General features: G+C 46.5%; 1 protein-coding gene across 13 annotated transcripts in view; it reads left to right on the top strand.

The window, feature by feature from the left end:
* Positions 1 to 18,050, top strand: part of CASK (calcium/calmodulin dependent serine protein kinase) — a 285,193-nt gene that overhangs the window by 249,707 nt on the left and 17,436 nt on the right. For 8 of the 13 annotated variants that reach the window (XM_036304037.1, XM_036304040.1, XM_036304039.1 and 5 more), the window contains 7 exons: positions 375 to 453; positions 1,699 to 1,784; positions 3,296 to 3,364; positions 6,060 to 6,128; positions 7,550 to 7,585; positions 9,754 to 9,950; positions 13,616 to 13,731. In XM_036304037.1, coding sequence (XP_036159930.1) covers positions 375 to 453; positions 1,699 to 1,784; positions 3,296 to 3,364; positions 6,060 to 6,128; positions 7,550 to 7,585; positions 9,754 to 9,950; positions 13,616 to 13,731 — 652 coding nt within the window. The remainder of the gene's footprint in view (positions 1 to 374; positions 454 to 1,698; positions 1,785 to 3,295; positions 3,365 to 6,059; positions 6,129 to 7,549; positions 7,586 to 9,753; positions 9,951 to 13,615; positions 13,732 to 18,050) is intronic. The other 5 variants (XM_036304043.1, XM_036304042.1, XM_036304035.1 and 2 more) reach the window with 2 other exon arrangements.

Genomic DNA, 18,050 nt, shown 5'->3' with positions numbered 1-18,050 from the left:
CCTTGGAAGGCAAGAAACTATGAAAGCTTACTTAAGAAGGAATAACTGAGTCACCCTAAACTATTTAAAAATTGAATTTGTAGTTAAAAACCATCCTCCAAGAAAGCTCCAGGCAAGATGGTTTCACTGGCAAATTCTACCAAACATATAAGGAAGAAATAACACCAATTCTACACAAACTCTTCCCAAAACATTGAAAGGGGAGGAATTCTTCCCAACTCATTGTTTGTTGTTGTTTTTATTATTATTAGCTAGCGTTACCTTGGTGCCCAACCAGATAAAGACATTACAAGAAAACTACGGACCAGATAAATGCACAAATGCTAACCAAGTGTCATCTTATAGTAATTCTATTTTTACTTAACTTTTTACAGGGAATCACTTTAAAAATGAATGAGCTAAATCATTGTATTGTTGCAAGAATTATGCATGGGGGCATGATCCACAGACAAGGTAAGTGTCATATATGATTCTTTCTCACTTTTGTCCCATAGCCTAGTGGAGAAAGTGTTGTTATGGCCCATATAAGAAATCGGTTAAATACGTGGTTCATAGAAATGATCCATTTAAGTGATCTCTTGGGTTTAGTCATTTGTTTCTGTTCACCTGTAGACAATGGAGAGCGGGTGCATTACAGTTCTGTTCTGGAGCATGTGTGTGTGAATCACTGTTTATATCCTGACTTCGTAGAGACCATGAAAGATAGAACAAAGTATCCTATTGGGCCCCAGGTTATATGGAAGACATCCATTCTAGGCTATGAAATGTGGATATTTAAATTTAATGACAGTTCAAGAATTGCTCTCTCACCCAGCCGGCGTGGCTCAGTGGTTGAGCATCCACCCATGAACCAGGAAGTCATGGTTCCATTCCCTGACAGGGCTTGATCCCCATTCGGGGGGGGGGGCGGGTGTGCAGGAGGCAGCCGATCAATGATTCTCATCATTGATGTTTCCATCTCTCTCTCCCTCTCCATTCCTTTCTTTCTCAAATAAAGAAAACATTTTTCAAAAACTTTAAAAACTTAAAAAAGAATTGTCTCATTCATCCGGGAATGAGATATACTACTTATAAATTAAGAAATTGGAATTTGATAAAGAGCATAGAGATTCAATGGTAAGGTCAGACTGATGGTGACCAGAAGGGAGGGGAGTTTGTGGGGCTGAGAGGAAAACGGAAAGGGATTAAAAGATACGAATTTGGAGTCACAAAACAGTCACGGGATGTAAAGTACAGCATCGGGAACATAGTCAATAATATTGTAGTAACCATGGACATGCCAGGTGTAAGGTGTATCATTGTCTAACCTCTGTGCGAACACCTGAGCCCTGTACATGTCTTCAGCTCATTGCATCCTCACAGCAGCCCTATGAGATGGGTACTATTGTCACCTCCGCCTCATACATGCAAAACCGAGATGTTAAAGCTAGTGAGCGATGAAGCTGGGATGTGAACCCAGACAGGCTGGAACTAGAAACTGTTCTTTTATCTCAGAAAAATTACCAGATTCCCACCACCATCTTTCCAAGCGGTGTCTCCCATCATAATGTCCCTGTGTTAGCGTGTCCTCAGGAGCCAAACTTGTCCCTGTTTCTGAAATATTGCCCTTCAGTGTTTAGCTTAATTTTTTTACATCGCTCTCTTTGGATTATCAAAGTGTATGTCATCGCATGTTTATAATCTTGTGGCATTTCTTAGGCACCCTGCATGTGGGTGATGAAATCCGAGAAATCAATGGCATCAGTGTGGCTAACCAAACAGTGGAACAGCTGCAGAAAATGCTCGTGAGTACATGCAAGTTTCTTTTTCTTCATCTAGGCTGACTTTCAGTTTGGTAGCTTTCTTGTTCACACAGAAACAAGGGGCCTTCTTTTGCAATCCGAGTATCGCTGGGACCACCAGCGTGTGCACTTGAATTTATGCAACATTCATGAAAACTGACAACTAGGAAAATGGTCACAAGCAACGGCATTTGGAAACACTGGGCCCGTCCTGAACGGTGCGGGCTTTAGCTCTCTCCTTTCATCTTTATCTGCTGGTTTTTTTCTCGAGCAGCTGTTTAAAGCAAACCTTCCCAGCTGTGCATAACTGAACCGGGTTCTCAGTGACCTCAATCTGCTGACATCAGCAATGTCAAACCCCTTTCCTGCATGGCTGAGTCACAGCCAGCTGTGTGGGATTTCTCCACAGCACAGAGGAGAGGAAAGTTCTAGTAGATCAGGCCATTTCTATCCGTGCCCCCCAAAGTCTGTGTGTGGATCAGGGTTCGGGTTTTAAAAAGGAGGTGGGGGGCGTGGGCAGAATGGCGGGCCCTGGCGAGCAGACCTTCTTCCCACCACAACGTAGTGAATATCTATTATGAATATTGATTAAGTATGAAATACCTATTATGCATATTGATTAAGTGTGAAATAAGCACACAGACTCACTCTAGTAAAAACCAAGGTCAAATCCTATATAATAAAGGCTAATATGCAAATCGACCGAACTGCAGGATGACCAGTCACTGTGACATGCACTGAGCACCAGGGAGCAGACGCTCAATGCAGGAGCTGCCCCCTGGTGGTCAGTGCGCCAGAAGCTGGGCTCACGGCTGGCGAGCGCAGCGGTGGCGGCGGAAGCCTCTCCCGCCTCCCGGCAGTCGGACATCCCCCAAGGGCTCCCGGACTGTGAGAGGGCACAGGCCGGGCTGAGGGGACACCCCCCGCCCCCCTCCCCCCGTGCACAAATTTCGTGCACCAGGCCTCTAGTTATGAAATCAAAAGCAAATTTTATGACATATAGCATTATGCTGGAGCCTACCAAACATTTTTCAGTATTTTTCGATTATCCAGTTCAGTTTCTATTCACTTATTTTAGTCTTTATTGTTGAAAGCATTACATATGTCCCCCTTTTTCCCACTGACCCTCTCCAGCCCACCCCCGCCTCCCCAGGCCCTCACCACCCCACCATCTGCCTCCATGGGCCATGCATCTATGCATACAAGGTCTTTGGTTGATCCCCCCACCCACCCTCCCCACCTTCCCTCTGAGATCCCGTGCCACTTTGGAAAGACAGAGCACTTAGCGTGTTTTGTATTCATGTCTATGAAAGGGTCAGGGTCAGGGTCAGGGCCAGGGCTCTGCTGTATGGACAAGGCACTGCGCTGCACCCTGAGCTTAATGACTCAGTTTCAGTCTAGGCCCCGGCGCTCGCAGCTGCCTCGCTTCCTTGTCCTCACGTGTTTTGAGCAGCTTCCTCCGTGTTTTCTGTGCAACATGGCTTTGCTAAGAAAGCTGTCCTTTCTTCCTCCAGCGGGAAATGCGCGGGAGTATCACCTTCAAGATCGTGCCCAGTTACCGCACGCAGTCGTCGTCCTGTGAGGTAATGGCTTTCCCCGCCCGCCCCGCTCCCCTGGGTCCCTCCCTCCCTGTCTGCTCCTGGCTGAATGTCTGGCTTTCTGGGAAATGGTTTCTGCCTGTGCTGTTGATCACTGCACACCAATTTTGCAACCAAGATAACGGAACAGAGTAGGTCCCCTCCACCTACTCAGCCCTGCTTCCATGGGGACTTCAACTTGAACTTCCTGCGGGCCGGAGTCGAAGCAAAACATAGAGCAGCTACAAATAACGGCGTAGCCTTAATACAGAGAAAGCGGGGTCTCTGAGGGAAGAAGGAATTGCGGTAACATTTCCAGGAAGTACAGTCACTCCCCTTGTTAAGAAATCACGCAGATAGTTCTTGTTCTTCTTTCCAAGAATCTGAGAGGCGGCTTCTCTCGGTGTCCAGACAGAGTTGGTCAGATCATGAGCCAGGTCTCGAGGGGCGTGAGGAGTGGCTAACTGGCGTTATTAGAGGGATGGAGGCTTTTGCAACCTGCCGTGGAATCGTATAAATTTGGGATGTTAGGTGGTTCGTAAACACGTTTTCTAGAACAATACAACCCCAAGTTTCTTTCTCGCGTGAGGCTCGGCTGATAGAGATGGTCACTGCTGCCTGTCTCGCTCAGTTTCGTGTTGGTGACTGAATGAGATCCCAAAGGCTCTTCTTTTTCTGTTTGGAAATGCACAGTGGCATCGGGGGTGGCACCCTTCGGCCACTGCTCACCGGCTCCAGGGTTATTTTTGAGGCCTGTTCTCCCATGGGCATCTCCCACGGGTGTGCACAGCAACACGACGTACACTTCCCAGCGCCTCCTCTGTGAGCCTGGCAGGGACCAGGGCGGAACTCGTGTAGGAAATGGCACTTGTACTCGGGCAGCGTTGCAGGAGGAATGATCACGCTCCTCCCCTTCCCTAGCAAGACTGTCCGTTTCCCAGGACACATCTGAGGCCCCTGTGTCTCTGAACCTGTCGAAGAGACGCAGACGAATTGGTAGTTGGGTCAAGTGCGTGTTGAGCGAGCCATGGCGATGGGGGTTTCTGTTCATCTCAGGCCTTGAGCTCCTCTCGGTGGCTTTTGACGGAACTTCACTGAACACTGTGTTTTCACAGAAAATGCAGAAGTAGTCCCGCTCCAGGATGTGTCGTTGGGAAGTTTGTCACCTAGAACACAAACCTTGCAGGGAAAGAGACGATGTCACGCGTCCATTTCATGGGATGCATTTTGATCTTCTGAAATCCCAGGTGGTCCTGGCCATTTCTTCTCATGGAGGAAATGTAGGAAACACGATGGATTTCTGTCTTTTCTGGCTAACGAACCAGAAGGCAGTTATTAAGATCCCATAAGTTTCCCTTGTGTTTGGGATGGGCGAGTGTGACATGTGTACATTCTACACTCTTACGGAAGAAGAGCCCCCTCGTACCTGCTTTCCTGCTCCCCTCCCAGCCCCAGCACAGCCTGTCTGACCTCCTGGCAGAATTCATGTCCCGGGTGGGACCTTCCCCAGCTGGGGCCATACTTCCCAATGGAAGGCTCTCTGGCCACCTGCCTCAGTATCCCCCTGGCCTCACCCCGGCCCTACTGCCTGGAGTCTCTGGGGTGGTACCTAGAGATCAGTCTGCTCACTAACGTTTGAGAAGGTTCATCTAAGGGATCCCATTACTTATTTTATTTTAGAAGATTCTATTCTTTTAATTGATTTCAGAGAGGAAGGGAGAGAGATGGAAACATCGATGATGAGAGAGAATCATGGACCGGCTGCCTCCTGCACACCCCACACTGGGGATCGAGCCCGCCACCCGGGCCTGTGCTCTGACCGGGAATCGAACCGTGACCTCCTGGTTCATAGGTCAGTGCTCAACCCCTGAGCCACGCCGGCCGGGCCAGAAGTTTTCTTTAAATCTTCGGGGGGGGGGGGGGACATGTCTTTTAAGCAGACATGCACATTTCAAAGGTTTCAGAGAACTCTACTAAACCAAAAATGTTGAAACACTTACTTCCCTTCCTCTCCTTGGTCTTCGCGTTAAAAGTGATTTGGACAATAAGGGAGTGGGGCTGGGGAAGGAGCATGAGTGCGTCGAATAGGACAAATATTATAAATAAGAATAAAGCACAGATATACACTAGAGAGGAGACCTTTATTCTTTAGGTCATTGTAGCGGATTGATTCAAAGAATAATCTCTGAAAATGTTTGTCCTAGAAAGATCCCAAAGCGATTGCAACATGGGAAGTCTTTTTTTTTACGTTAGTTTTACCTCAAATGGAGTCATTCAGTAATTTTTGACATTGAGGTACCAAAAAATTTTCTAAATACTTTGTAAACCTACTTTGTAATACAAAGTAGGCAGTTGGGGTCTTTAGCCCAATAATGTTATAGTAACGTTTGTCATTTCATAGCACTAGGTAGGGTTCTAACATGAAGCCACTTTCTGCGTCTCCTTTAAAGAAAGCGAAGGGTAGAGAGTGCTGGAGACAGGAGAGAAGTGGTTCATGAATGACACGGTCATCGCTTACAGCGTGTGACTAAACTGCAAAGTTTTTTTCTGATTTCTGTGAAATCACGCAAGTAAGTCAGTGCGGCACCTTCGCAGCTGAAACCTCAGAGGAAATGGTTGTCGGACTGTGGTTGTAACTGTTGATGTGAATATATCTGTCTCTGTGCTGGTGTTTGTTAATGAACCTTGTGTCTTATTTCAGAGAGATTCCCCCTCCACTTCCAGACAGTCCCCAGCTAATGGTCATAGCAGCACTAACAATTCTGTTTCGGTAAGAACTCGAGCTTCACACGGCCAAGTGTGACAATTCTGTTGGTGCCACCTGCCATGAGTGTTCTAGTTACATGTGTCCAGTGGCAATATGTCTTCTGCCGGTAGACGAAGCTACTACAGCCACAATGCAGTTCAGAACTCCTGGAAGATCTTTCTCAACATTTTCTTCTCCATAAAGCCCCTCCCATTAGTTAAATTTGAAGACACGCAGTTCAACACTCCTTTGGTCACCCCCCAGATATTCCCGTGTCACCCCACTAGTCTTTATGACTTCGCTTAAACTTACGCAAAGGATGTAACTGGAAATTTGTTGAAATTTCGAAGTGTTTTTTAATTTGAGAAAGAGAAAGAAATGTACCGATTTTGCAGCGCAGGCATTTGGGTCTTAGGCTTGTAGTGGTCTATTCCGAGTGACGTCAGCGACATGCCTTAGTTTCCGCTATCTAAGTTTATGAATTGGTGTGCCCTCTGTTTTTGTGGTGCGTGCACATATTTTTGTGAATTACAAACCTTGCCTGGATATGAAAAGCAAAAGGAACTGGCTTCAATCTGCACTTAAGCCACGCTGTTATCACATCTTTAACACAAAGTACTTTATGTTTTGACTTGAACTTGGAATTTTATTTTTTTTCCCCAGAACTTTCCATTTTGATATATGAAAAGAACTGGTTTTAGTTTATTTGAACAAACGGAAGCACTTACAGGTGCAAGTGTGCAATATTTGGGGGTAACAAAGTCTCCTCCGAGTTGCTGGTATTGCTGTTCAAAGTATTGAAAGCTCTGATAATGCAGCAGTATCGCTCTTTTCTGACTATTCATTTGCCCTTTAAAAATCTATCAGCTTTTTGCAAATAAAATAAAAATATATCAACTTTGTTATCGGGTAAAATTTTAAATAATTTCAACATCATCTCAAATGGAATGATATCATTAAGTAAAATTATGGACGAAAATTCCCTATGGCTTCTATTTTCAACTTCAAATAGGCTATAAAGGAATTCATTCTGACAGTGAACATTTAATACTTTTCAGATGGTGACAATCCATAGAGCCATCCGATTTTTCAAAATCTAAATGGTGGCAGTGACCAAGCTTAAAGAGCAACAACTCTTTTTGGTTGGGGTTGTTGTTGAAATAGGGCTGTTTCACTCGCTGTGGCTTTTGTGTTGAAGATGCTGAGTTGTTGCTTAGCAACACATTTCTCTCTGCTTCAACTTACCTGCTTTCTTCAGCTTGCTGCTAAATGGCTAATTTTTTTAATAATTCAACATTTCTGAGAAATGGAATAATGTGTATTATCTCTTTACAACTTAAATCTAGCTCATTTTTTTTAACCATATTGTAACAGAACACACAAATGTCCTTGTACTCTTGAAAAGTAAATGAAAATTTTTCTCCTGGGTTGGCTCTATTCTACAGGACTTGCCATCAACTACCCAACCAAAAGGACGACAGGTGAATAGACATCCTCTCTAGAAACTTCTCTAAACTGAGCTGCTAATAGCCAATCCTTTATTAACCCTCTCCATCCCATAATGTCTGCATTTTGGACCATAACATTTGAGCATTGAGAGCTTGTACCATTTCATTTTAACACATTAAACATGACTAATTCGCTATAAAGATTTTCCCCTCACATCCTTGTAGCTACGATGGTTAGTGTCGTTTCAACCTGATCACTGTGTCAGTGATTAAGAATTCAGCCTTTTGGGGGTCTTACGGGCCTGGCTCTGGCTGGGGTGGGAAAAAATGTTACAGGTCACAAAATTTCTAAGATTGTAAGAATAACTCAAATGTACATCCTGGTGAACATTCTCTTTTTTTAAATATATTTTATTGATTTTTTACAGAGAGGAAGGGAGAGGGATAGAGAGAAACATCGATGAGAGAGAAACATCGATCAGCCGCCTCCTGCACACTCCCTAATGGGGATGTGCCCGCAACCAAGGTACATGCCCTTGACCGGAATCGAACCTGGGACCCTTGAGTCCAAAGGCTGACGCTCTATCCACTGAGCCACACCGGCGAGGGCTGAACATTCTTAAGTAATAATTTTATGAAATTTGAAGTCCTTTTAGTATCTGTATTTGCATGAATATTTCTCAGCGGCATTGACAATGAAGAATAAGGACATACACATCTGGCATTGAGACCTCTCGCAACATGAAACCTTAAGGGCTGCCAGCCACAGCAGTAACTTTCAGTTCCTCCCAAGGATGGCTTTTAGGTGCAAATGCAGAGATTTGCTAATTTTATAGGCGGGGTTTCTGCAAAGAAACTTACAGGAAACAATTATGCAATCGTTCCAAAGCCTTCAGGTCGGCTTTACAGTGACTTAGACATTAATATTCAAATTTAATTTCAAGAGATAGAATCTTTATGGGCTTTTTCTTGAAATGCGGTCTTAAAACATAATCAGGTGTAGAGTTCAGATTGGCGTGAATTAGCACCTGACGGAATTCGCCCACAGTTTAGCATTAGGACTCAGTAAGCTATACAGCGCGCCCCATACCTTAGAACAGTGGTTCTCCACCTTCCTGATGCCGCGCCCCTTTAACACAGGTCCTCATGGCGTGGTGAACCCCAATTTCATTGTTACACATTGGACATAATGAAAGCACAGTGATTCATCACAAAAACAATATGTAATGATATATGTGTTTTCCGATGGTCTTAGGCCACCCCTGTGAAAGGGTCCTTCGACCTCTAAGGGGTCACGACCCACAGGTTGAGAACCGCTGCCTTAAAGTCTTTAGACATCCAGGAATTCTAAAAACGCTGCCGTAGGCCAGCCCCTGACTTGCTAGTGTGTTTCCTTTTATGATATTTACTAATGACATTTACAATATAAAGTATATTTCTATTGATGTCAGAGAGAAAGGGAGAGGGAGAGAGAGAGAAACATCCATGATAAGAGAGAATCACTGATCGGCTGCCTCCTGCACGCCCCTTGCTGAAGATGGAGCCCGCAACCCGGGCCTGTGCCCTTGACCGAGAATCAGTCCGTGACCTCCTGGTTCCTAGGTCGACGCTCAACCACTGAGCCACATGGCCGGGCCCTACATCCTTTTTCCAAACTAAAACTATTTTTAAATGCTTCTTTAAATGGTTTGAATCACATTTCAGTTCATCAGCTGCGTGCCCACACACTGCCGGTCGCCCTGTAGGCATTTCAGGGCAAGGTGCCAAGGCAGCGTTCTTGCTAGTTTCACGTCACGTGCTGCTTCGTGGTTAAAACCTACCCTGAATGATTGTGTTGGTGGCTTCATGGCTGCCACGTCATCACGACAACTTATCCATCACACCCACGAGACCTCATGCCGATTTCTAAATGGAAAGCATACGTCTCTATCATCACAGGCCTATTAGGTCTTTAGTTGTAATAAACAGTTATCTTAAGTGCTCCCCCCAAGTAAACACAGCGAAGATTTAAAGCTGTGCCCATCCGAAGTGGTCCATCGTGTGTCGTGGTAGCGGGTCTTTGTGTTGTATTTCCACACATCCTTTTCGTCTCGCCATCCAGTGTCCCGTTGGTATCGGGGGTGTCGGGATGTGCTTGTTGGGGGCGCGCTGCGGGCTCCGCGCCGCCCCGGACTCCGTGCTCACGCACTCCTGTCCCGTAGATCTATGTGAGAGCACAGTTTGAATATGACCCCGCCAAGGACGACCTCATTCCCTGCAAGGAGGCTGGCATCCGGTTCCGCGTGGGTGACATCATCCAGATCATCAGCAAGGACGATCACAATTGGTGGCAGGGCAAACTGGAAAACTCCAAAAACGGGACTGCGGGTCTCATTCCTTCCCCTGAGCTTCAGGAATGGTACGTTCTTTCTCCTTTTGTTTTGTTTCGTCACAAAAAACGAAGCCCTGCCTGTCCATTTTTCCACTTTGATATGATTGCTTTCTAGTGGCAACCCTGATCTATTCCTTGCTCTACTAGCCAGACACAATTCAAGTTCATCATTCCAGAATGCTACATCCTCGGCGTCTAGTGCGCTCCTACGTATCCAGTCAGATCTTCGTGTTACATAAAGGCGAGGAGGGGCTAGGGCAGGGGTGGGGAACGTCTGGCCTGAGAAATCCTTTGGTCTGGCCCTGCCAAGGCATTAGGGGTGAGTTAATTAAATGCTTGACCCAATAGAGCAGGCAAATTTTTAAGTTGGTAATTTTGTATGGCCCGAGAATGATGTTATAAATATCCAGATGGCCCTGGGCAGAAAAAAGGTTCCCCATCCCTGCTCTAGAGAGGTTGAGTGGACAGCCTCGGGTCCCTGTCACATTGTGGTCTCTTAGCAGAGCCCTCCACTCCTGTATGCTGCTTCAATCCTGTTAGAATTGCAGTTTGTTGTTGTTGTTGTTATTTACTTAGGAGTAAGATATTCTCTTTTTTAAAATATATTTTTATTGATTTCAGAGAGGAAGGAAGCGGGAGATAGATAGAAACATCAATGATGAGTTTGATGGGCTGCCTCCTGCACGCCCTCCACTGGGGACTGAGCCCACAACCCAGGCATATGCCCTTGACCGGAATCAAACCCGTGACCCTTCAGTCCACAGGTCAACGCTCTATCCACTGAGCCAAACCGGCTAGGGCAGAATTGCAGTTTTCTAATGTCCCTCTCCTTATCCCTCCACATGCTGTCACCACCCCTGTCCCACTCCACCACCAGCGAAACACTCAAGTGCCCCGATTCAGTGTCACTCAGGGTGTTTGAAGATAAAATGTGTTTCACGCCCAGCCAGCGTGGCTCAGTGGTTGAGCATGGACCTATGAACCAGGAGGTCACAGTTTGATTCCCGGTCAGGGCACAGGCCCGGGTTGTGGGCTTGATCCCCAGTGGGGGGCGTGCAGGAGGCAGCCGGTCCATGATTCTCAAGCACTTTGGTCTTTACCTTTGAGGACTTTAAATGTATGTCTGTTAGGAAGCTGGAGCTTTGAAAGCAGGTTAAAGTCAGACAGTTTTTCGGGGGGTGGGGTGGTATATTTTTATTGGTTTCAGAGAGGAAGGGAGATGGAGAGAGAGATAGAAACATCAATGATGAGAGACAATCATGGACCAGCTGCCTCCTGTACTCCCCCCAACAGGGGATCAAGCCCACAACCTAGGCATGTGCCCTTGACTAGAATCAAACCCGGCACCCACCCCCCCAAGTCCACAGGCCAACGCTCTGTCCACCGAGTCAAACCGGCCAGGGCATCAGACAGTTTTTAGACCCTACTTTTAACTGAGGAGGAGTCACAGGTTACTATATATCCTGGTAAAGTCTATTTCTGCTGTTATTGTTAAAATTGGCTTAGCTGAACTACTATTTTAATAATGTTGAAGGTTTTACTTTTGTCAGTCCTTTGACAATCTATCAGAAGTCTAGTGCCAAAGAGATAGATATGACTGAGCTTTGTTCCTTGTGACAAAAAAGAAGCAGTAGACATTGTGTCAGTTCCTCCCACAATACGTGAACCTAGCTAAGGGAGACGTGAACCTAGCTAAGGGAGACGGAGGGCATTGAGCGCATGGCTATTTATAGCTCCTCCCCACACCTTTGTCTCACTAATTAAAGGAATTTCTCCATTAATCACTTTCGTTTGATTGCCTCTTTTAGTTATCCATGCTCCCCCCAAATATTCTTACATCTAGAATATTCGAGCCATCCTTTCACACGAGGGGCTGTGGGCCCAGGGAGAGGACACAGCAGCCTTCCACTTGGCATTGTCTTTCAGTTTGACCTTCAAGAAACAGCTTAAGCATTAGCAGGAGTCATTTTTTAAAATATATTTGATACTCTGGCTTCTCTTCAGATCGCATAAATCTTTTGCCTTTTAAAATATGTTTTATTGATTTCAGAGAGGATGGGAGAGGAGAGAGAGATAAAAACATCCATGATGAGAGAGAGCCATGGATCGGCTGCCTCCTGCACGGCCCCTCCTGGGGATCGAGCCCGCAACCCGGGCCTGTGCCCTGACCGGGAATCGAACCGTGACCTCCTGGTTCATAGGTCGATGCTCAACCACTGAGCCACGCCGACCGTGCATAGGAAATGTCTTCTGGAATGTTAACCATATATCATGAGCATTTTCTGAGAATAATTATGTAGATTCCAGGCCTCTTCTGCCCATTCAGATCATTTGTATAAATCATGCTTCATCGATGCCCAGAGCTCCAGGCGCTCTGGAGCAATGCTGAGAGGGGGCAGTGGGAAAAGCCATTTAGCTTCCTGTTCCCTGTTCGCTGGGCTGGGTTATTTGAACCAGAGCTGCTGAGTGAAAAGAAAAGTGCTGTAGAAAATAGGCTTCTGGAAATTACCTTGAAAGCACTGAGTCGCTGAAAGGTAGTGGGGAACTCAGCGACCGATTTTTCTATGAGAGCCATCAGTCAGAGCAATAAAAATTAAAGCACTGAAGTGGCCCATTTTGCCAGGCGGGCATCTCTGTTAGCGAAAACGTCTCTGCCAGGGGACCAAGGTTAAGACCAAGGCCCGTCCAAGTAGGGGAGGCTGTTAGGGGACCTTTCCCACAGTTAGGACTGCAGAAGGAGGACAGAAATCCTGGCCCGAGGTGCGTTTGGAATGGGTTCCCACATAGGGACACATAGCCTGGAACAATGAGGGCAACACCAGCCATGCACTTGATCTGAGCTCTCCCCTCTACTAATCGTTCCAAATATTGGTGACAAACAAAAGGATTGCCCAGCCGGTGTGGCTCAGTGGTTGAGGGTCAACCCATGAACCAGGAGGTCACGGTTCAATTCCCAGTCGGGCCACATGCCGGGGTTGCGGGCTCGATCCCCAGTAGGGCACGTGCAGGAGGCAGCCAATCAAGGATTCTCTTTCATCATGGATGTTTCTCTCTCTCTCTCCCCCTCTCCCTTCCTCTCTGAAATCAATAAAAATATATATTTTTAAAAGGAATGAACTATGAATACACAAAATAATATGGATGAAACTCAAAATCATTATATTTCCAGACACACAAAAAAAAGAGAACGAACTATAGGATTCCATTCTATACGATGAAATTGCAGACAATGCAAAGCTGATCTGTAGCCACAGTGGTTGCCTGCGGTTTCAGAAGAGCATAAGGGAGCTGCTGGAGTGAGAACATGTTTGGTGTGTTCTTTGAAAGATTCCATGAGTTCGTACATGGAAATTGCGCAGAAAGGCACCTAACACTAAATCGGTCAAACGAGACCTGTATCAACTCAACATCCCGTGCTCTTTCCACCGCATGTCATGGCCATGGGTGTAGGCTTTTCATGTGTTATCCGTTACTGTGTGCTCAAGGAACACGATGTCATGTTATGATGAGCCGGTGTTCTTCAGACCTTTCTAGGACATTGCCATGAAAGCCAAAGAACAGGCTTTAGCTGAAAGACCTGAAAAATTAGTGAGGAGTACGTTCGTGCAGTGATTTTTCAAATCAGTGATTTTCCTCTTTGGTCAACACCAAACCAGACATGCGTTCTTTCCCTCTCTCTCCTGGTCCGCTAGGCGAGTGGCTTGCATCGCCATGGAGAAGACCAAACAGGAGCAGCAGGCCAGCTGCACTTGGTTTGGCAAGAAGAAGAAGCAGTACAAGGACAAGTACTTGGCCAAGCACAACGCAGGTAGGGACACGCCCGGCTGTCGCTGCGGCCGGCTCCACACCACAGAGCCCAACACACAGGTCACTTGTCCTTCAGGCTTCAGAGTTCTCTGTCCCCAAACTCCAGCATGTGAGCGCTTCATCAGCTGGCAAAACCGTTCAAGAACCCCTGCCTTCCCATATGATGTGGGTTGGTTGCCAGATATATTGCAGAACTCAACTTCGTAGGAAGAAAGCGCTATTTGGCAATAGCAGGCTCCGGAACAGCAAGAACCCAGTACATGAAGTCCTCCCCTGAGAAATGCGAGCTTGGGAGACTGCTGAGCCGCCAAGACTCTGGCCTCCTAGCTGAGATTGGTCTTGAGCAAATGCCCTTGCTCCTGGCTCCTCTCCGGCCCTTGGACTTGGCCCTGGGGCACATTTCAAAGGGCAGAGGCACACTCTTAACAGAGAGCTGGGCTGCCGATGGTTGGGTAATCGGTTTGAAAGGGCACGAGTGACATCGGATACTAAATTGGTTTAGTCCGGTTCTGTGGCTACTCTTCTTCCCTCACTGGTATTTCCTTGGCTCCTAAAAGACCAAGAGCATTACCTTGCCCTTCCCTTCATGGTATGCTTGCCTTTCTGGAAGCTTGCCTTTCTTAAGACAAAAGGCTCACTTGTTTGCCAATAACTGAAATGAACCCCCAAAAGGCATGACCTGTCATTGCAGTAGGACTCCCGAGGGCTCACCGAAGTTAAAGAAAGTGCGTGGTGATCTAAGAGTGGCATGAGATTAGTTCCCAGGGTTTCAGAAATAACTCCCAAATCAAACATGTGGCCAAAAAAATCAAGTGAACGCAGTCACGCATGCCCGTTGACAGGTCAGTCCGACCAATAGGAAAGCCTTTCTCTCTGCAGACTGTTCAAGCGATGGTGTTAGCATTCATTAGAAAAAATGCTTTAGAAACTCGCAAGGGTTCGTTTGTGGTTCAGAGAGTAAAGGAAGCATGTTGAAGTCCTACGTCATGTGGAATAGATGCGAGTGGCCACATTTTATGTCCAACAAATAGGCTGCTAATGGGTTTTTGGTTTTATAAAGAGAGACTTAAAGCAGATTCGTTAGGCATGACCCTAGTGGCTCCTCATGGTAAATGCTCAGGTGGTACAATTTGAGGAAAGTCACTGCCGTATCAGCAGAATGTTATTGCCCACAAAATGTCAGTGGTTGTTGCCAAACCTCTGTAGTCTCCTTATTTCCATCAGCTTCTAACAGGCTCACAAATTATTTATATATGTGTGTGTATATATATGTAGAGCAGTGGCTCTCAACCTTCTGGCCCTTTAAATACAGTTCCTCACGTTGTGGCCCAACCATAAAATTATTTTCGTGGCTACTTCCTAACTGTCATGTTGCTACTGTGATGAATCGTCATGTAAATATCTGATATGCAGGATGCTCTTAGGCGACCCCTGTGAAAGGGTCGTTCAACTGCCAAAGGGGTCACAACCCACAGGTTGAGAACCGCTGATGTAGAGGTGTATATATATCCTTGTGTGATTTTTATAATAATTTTAAATGATACAGATAGATAGACGACATTAAAATTCATTTAAACCTAGGAAAGCAAAGAAGTGGCTGCTTAAGGCTCTCAGTTCATCGCTGGCTGTACATTCTACTACAGTGGGGCCTTGACTTACGAGTGTCCCAACTAACGAGTTTTTTGAGATACCAGCTGTCTCTCGGCCGATTTTTTGCATTGAGTTGACAGAGTAATTTGAGTTAACGAGCTCAGTCTCGGAACGAATTAAACTCGTAAGTCAAGGCCCCACTGTAATAGCACGTGACAGGAGCGCGCCATTGGCCCATCTCCCCTCATTCAGCTCTGAGGACAAATACAAAGTCAATTGATTGAAAAACTAGAACCTCTACATGCTGAGCAAGAATCCGCTGCCTCGTTCACTTCAGCATTTTGCCTTCTCCCCTGTTCCCCTGCTTTGTCACCTGGGCCACCCTGGCCTCCCATCTGCCTGTGCTGATGCATCGTAGGCGATGGGAGCTGGGCCCAGGAGTCCGCACACCCGAGTCATTGCAGCTCGAAGATCACTGATCACATTGGCCAGTCGGGGCACCATTTCTAATTCTGAAATCTGGTGGGTCTCGGGCTCCTTCTCCACCAGGCCCTTGATAAAGAAGGCAGGGGCCTCGTAGGGATAGGACAGATGGCTTTTTCTCTTTGACCTCCTACCTCCGAGCCAAAACCGAGGGCTAAGTTCTTGTAAACTTGGAACTAAGAAGGTGGGGGACCCACCGCCATCGCTTTCTTGTTCTCTTCAGCTTCTTCCCACGCAGTGGTCTTCTGGGCCCCGGGGCCTTCCTCCTCATGTCCCCTCCTCTTCCCCGATGGCCTCTGTCACTGCGAATGAGACGCTGCTTTGAGCCCTTGGCTGGCCGGTCTGAGCCTCTTATAAGGTCCTGACAGAGCCTCTCAGGTTTCTCTGTAGAACTGGTATTTCAGGCTCGTTTGTCATTGTCTAGTCAGACAGTCATTGTCAGGGTGCCCTTCCCCGCAAAGTCATCGCTCCTGAGTCGCCCAGAAGCTTTCCTGGTCGGCTTTCCTGGCCTTGCTCTCACCATCTCCTCAGGGTCCTTCCTCTTCACCAACCAACACTTCCATGTGGCTCATTCGAAAGTGCAGACGAACCATTTGCTTCATGATCATCTTGACTCTTGACAAGAGGTGAAGGCAGAAAAGGAAGCCAGACATTGTGTCAGCTGTTCTGCTTTTAGCTCTGATGAAAGTTCATCCTAACCTGCGGCATGGCCTGTATACAGGATTGCTCTAAGGGAGAGAAACAGCCCTGGCCAGTGTGGCTCACTGGATAGAGCACCTGCCTGCGGACCAGAGGGTCCTGGGTTCGATTCCAGTCAAGGGCACATACTTCAGTTACAGGCTTCTTCCCGGCCCGGGCCCTAGTCAGGGAACGTGGAGGAGGCAACCACTCAATGTGTTTCTCTCACATCAATGTTTCTGTCTTTCTCTCTCCTCCACTCTCTCTAAAAATCAATGGAAAAATGTCCTCAGGTGAGGATTAACAAAAAAGAGAGAGAGCAACAAATACAGATGACCTCCATCAATAAGGTGGATATTTTGAGAACTTGAAATATCCTGTTCTTTAGTACCAAGAACTAGCTAACTGGGCTCATGGGTCACAAACCAAACTATGTTTCTGAAGGATTTTGGGGACTTTTTCCGAAGTTGATTGTAAAACACAGTAGGGCATCTTCTCATAAAGCTCAGTCAAATAAAACAAGGGCCACATGTTTTTCCTGCTTCAAATATTGGAGAACTCAGCATATATTGGTGGCAAGATCCAAACCTTATCATCATCCTGAAGTTGTTTATATTTTTAGTAAAAATGAGGAATGGGAACTATGTCAACATCTGGAACTGATAGGAATGGTAACACTAGAATTAATTCTTTCCATTTCTGTTACTGGGAGAGTTCACATGTCTAATTAAAGCAGACTTCTCTGCAAACTGTGTTGCCTACATCTCACATTATAAAGTGGCAGCCTATTCACTGAATATGACCTATAAATAAGTTTTGTTTTCCACATACACTCACGGCGTTTAAAATAATAGCTATCACCCATCTAGTGTGGCTCAGTTCTTGAGCATCGACCTAGGAACCAGGAGGTCAGGGTTCAATTCCCAATCGGGGCATATGCCCAGGTTTCGGGCTCCATCCCCAGTCGGGGGTATGCCGGAGGCAGCCGATCCATGATTCTCTCTCATCATTGATGTTTCTCTCTCTCTCTCCCTCTCCCTTCCCCTCTGACATCAATAGAAATATACTTTAAAAATAATAATAACAGTTATCACAATTGAAAATCAGGCCCAGAAGACCAAGAAGAACAGAGAATATAGTAACAAAAGGCCCTCTTTCTTCCTTCACGGCTCTAGGCTCTTGGTGTCCCTGTTGAATGGGGCACTCATTCTCTAGACACTCTCTCTAGGGCCATTGTCCCCACCACTGCATTCCTGCACCCGGCCCACTCATGTCAACACACCAGCTGCCCGGTCACCGCAGGCACGAGAGTGCGCGCTCGGCCCAGTGTCCCCCGTGTGCTGTCTTCTCTAACGGAAGGATTTGTACAGTATTTGAAGACCCTTCTAGCTTTTCCAAGCAGAGACAAGCAATCAGTGCTAAAGGCTTATTTATGAAGAAGATTCCACCGGAAAGGGGTTACCTAAATACTTAACAGTGGCTTCCCAGGAGGTCAAGATCACGTGAGCCAACTGCGCCAGACAGTATTTCTGAAGCCTTGGGGATAGATGTGACCATGGTGTACAGTGT

The sequence above is a fragment of the Myotis myotis genome, unplaced genomic scaffold (assembly GCF_014108235.1).
Source record: "Myotis myotis isolate mMyoMyo1 unplaced genomic scaffold, mMyoMyo1.p scaffold_m19_p_4, whole genome shotgun sequence".
Lineage (NCBI taxonomy): Eukaryota > Metazoa > Chordata > Mammalia > Chiroptera > Vespertilionidae > Myotis > Myotis myotis.
This window is presented reverse-complemented; position numbering and strand designations above follow the sequence as displayed.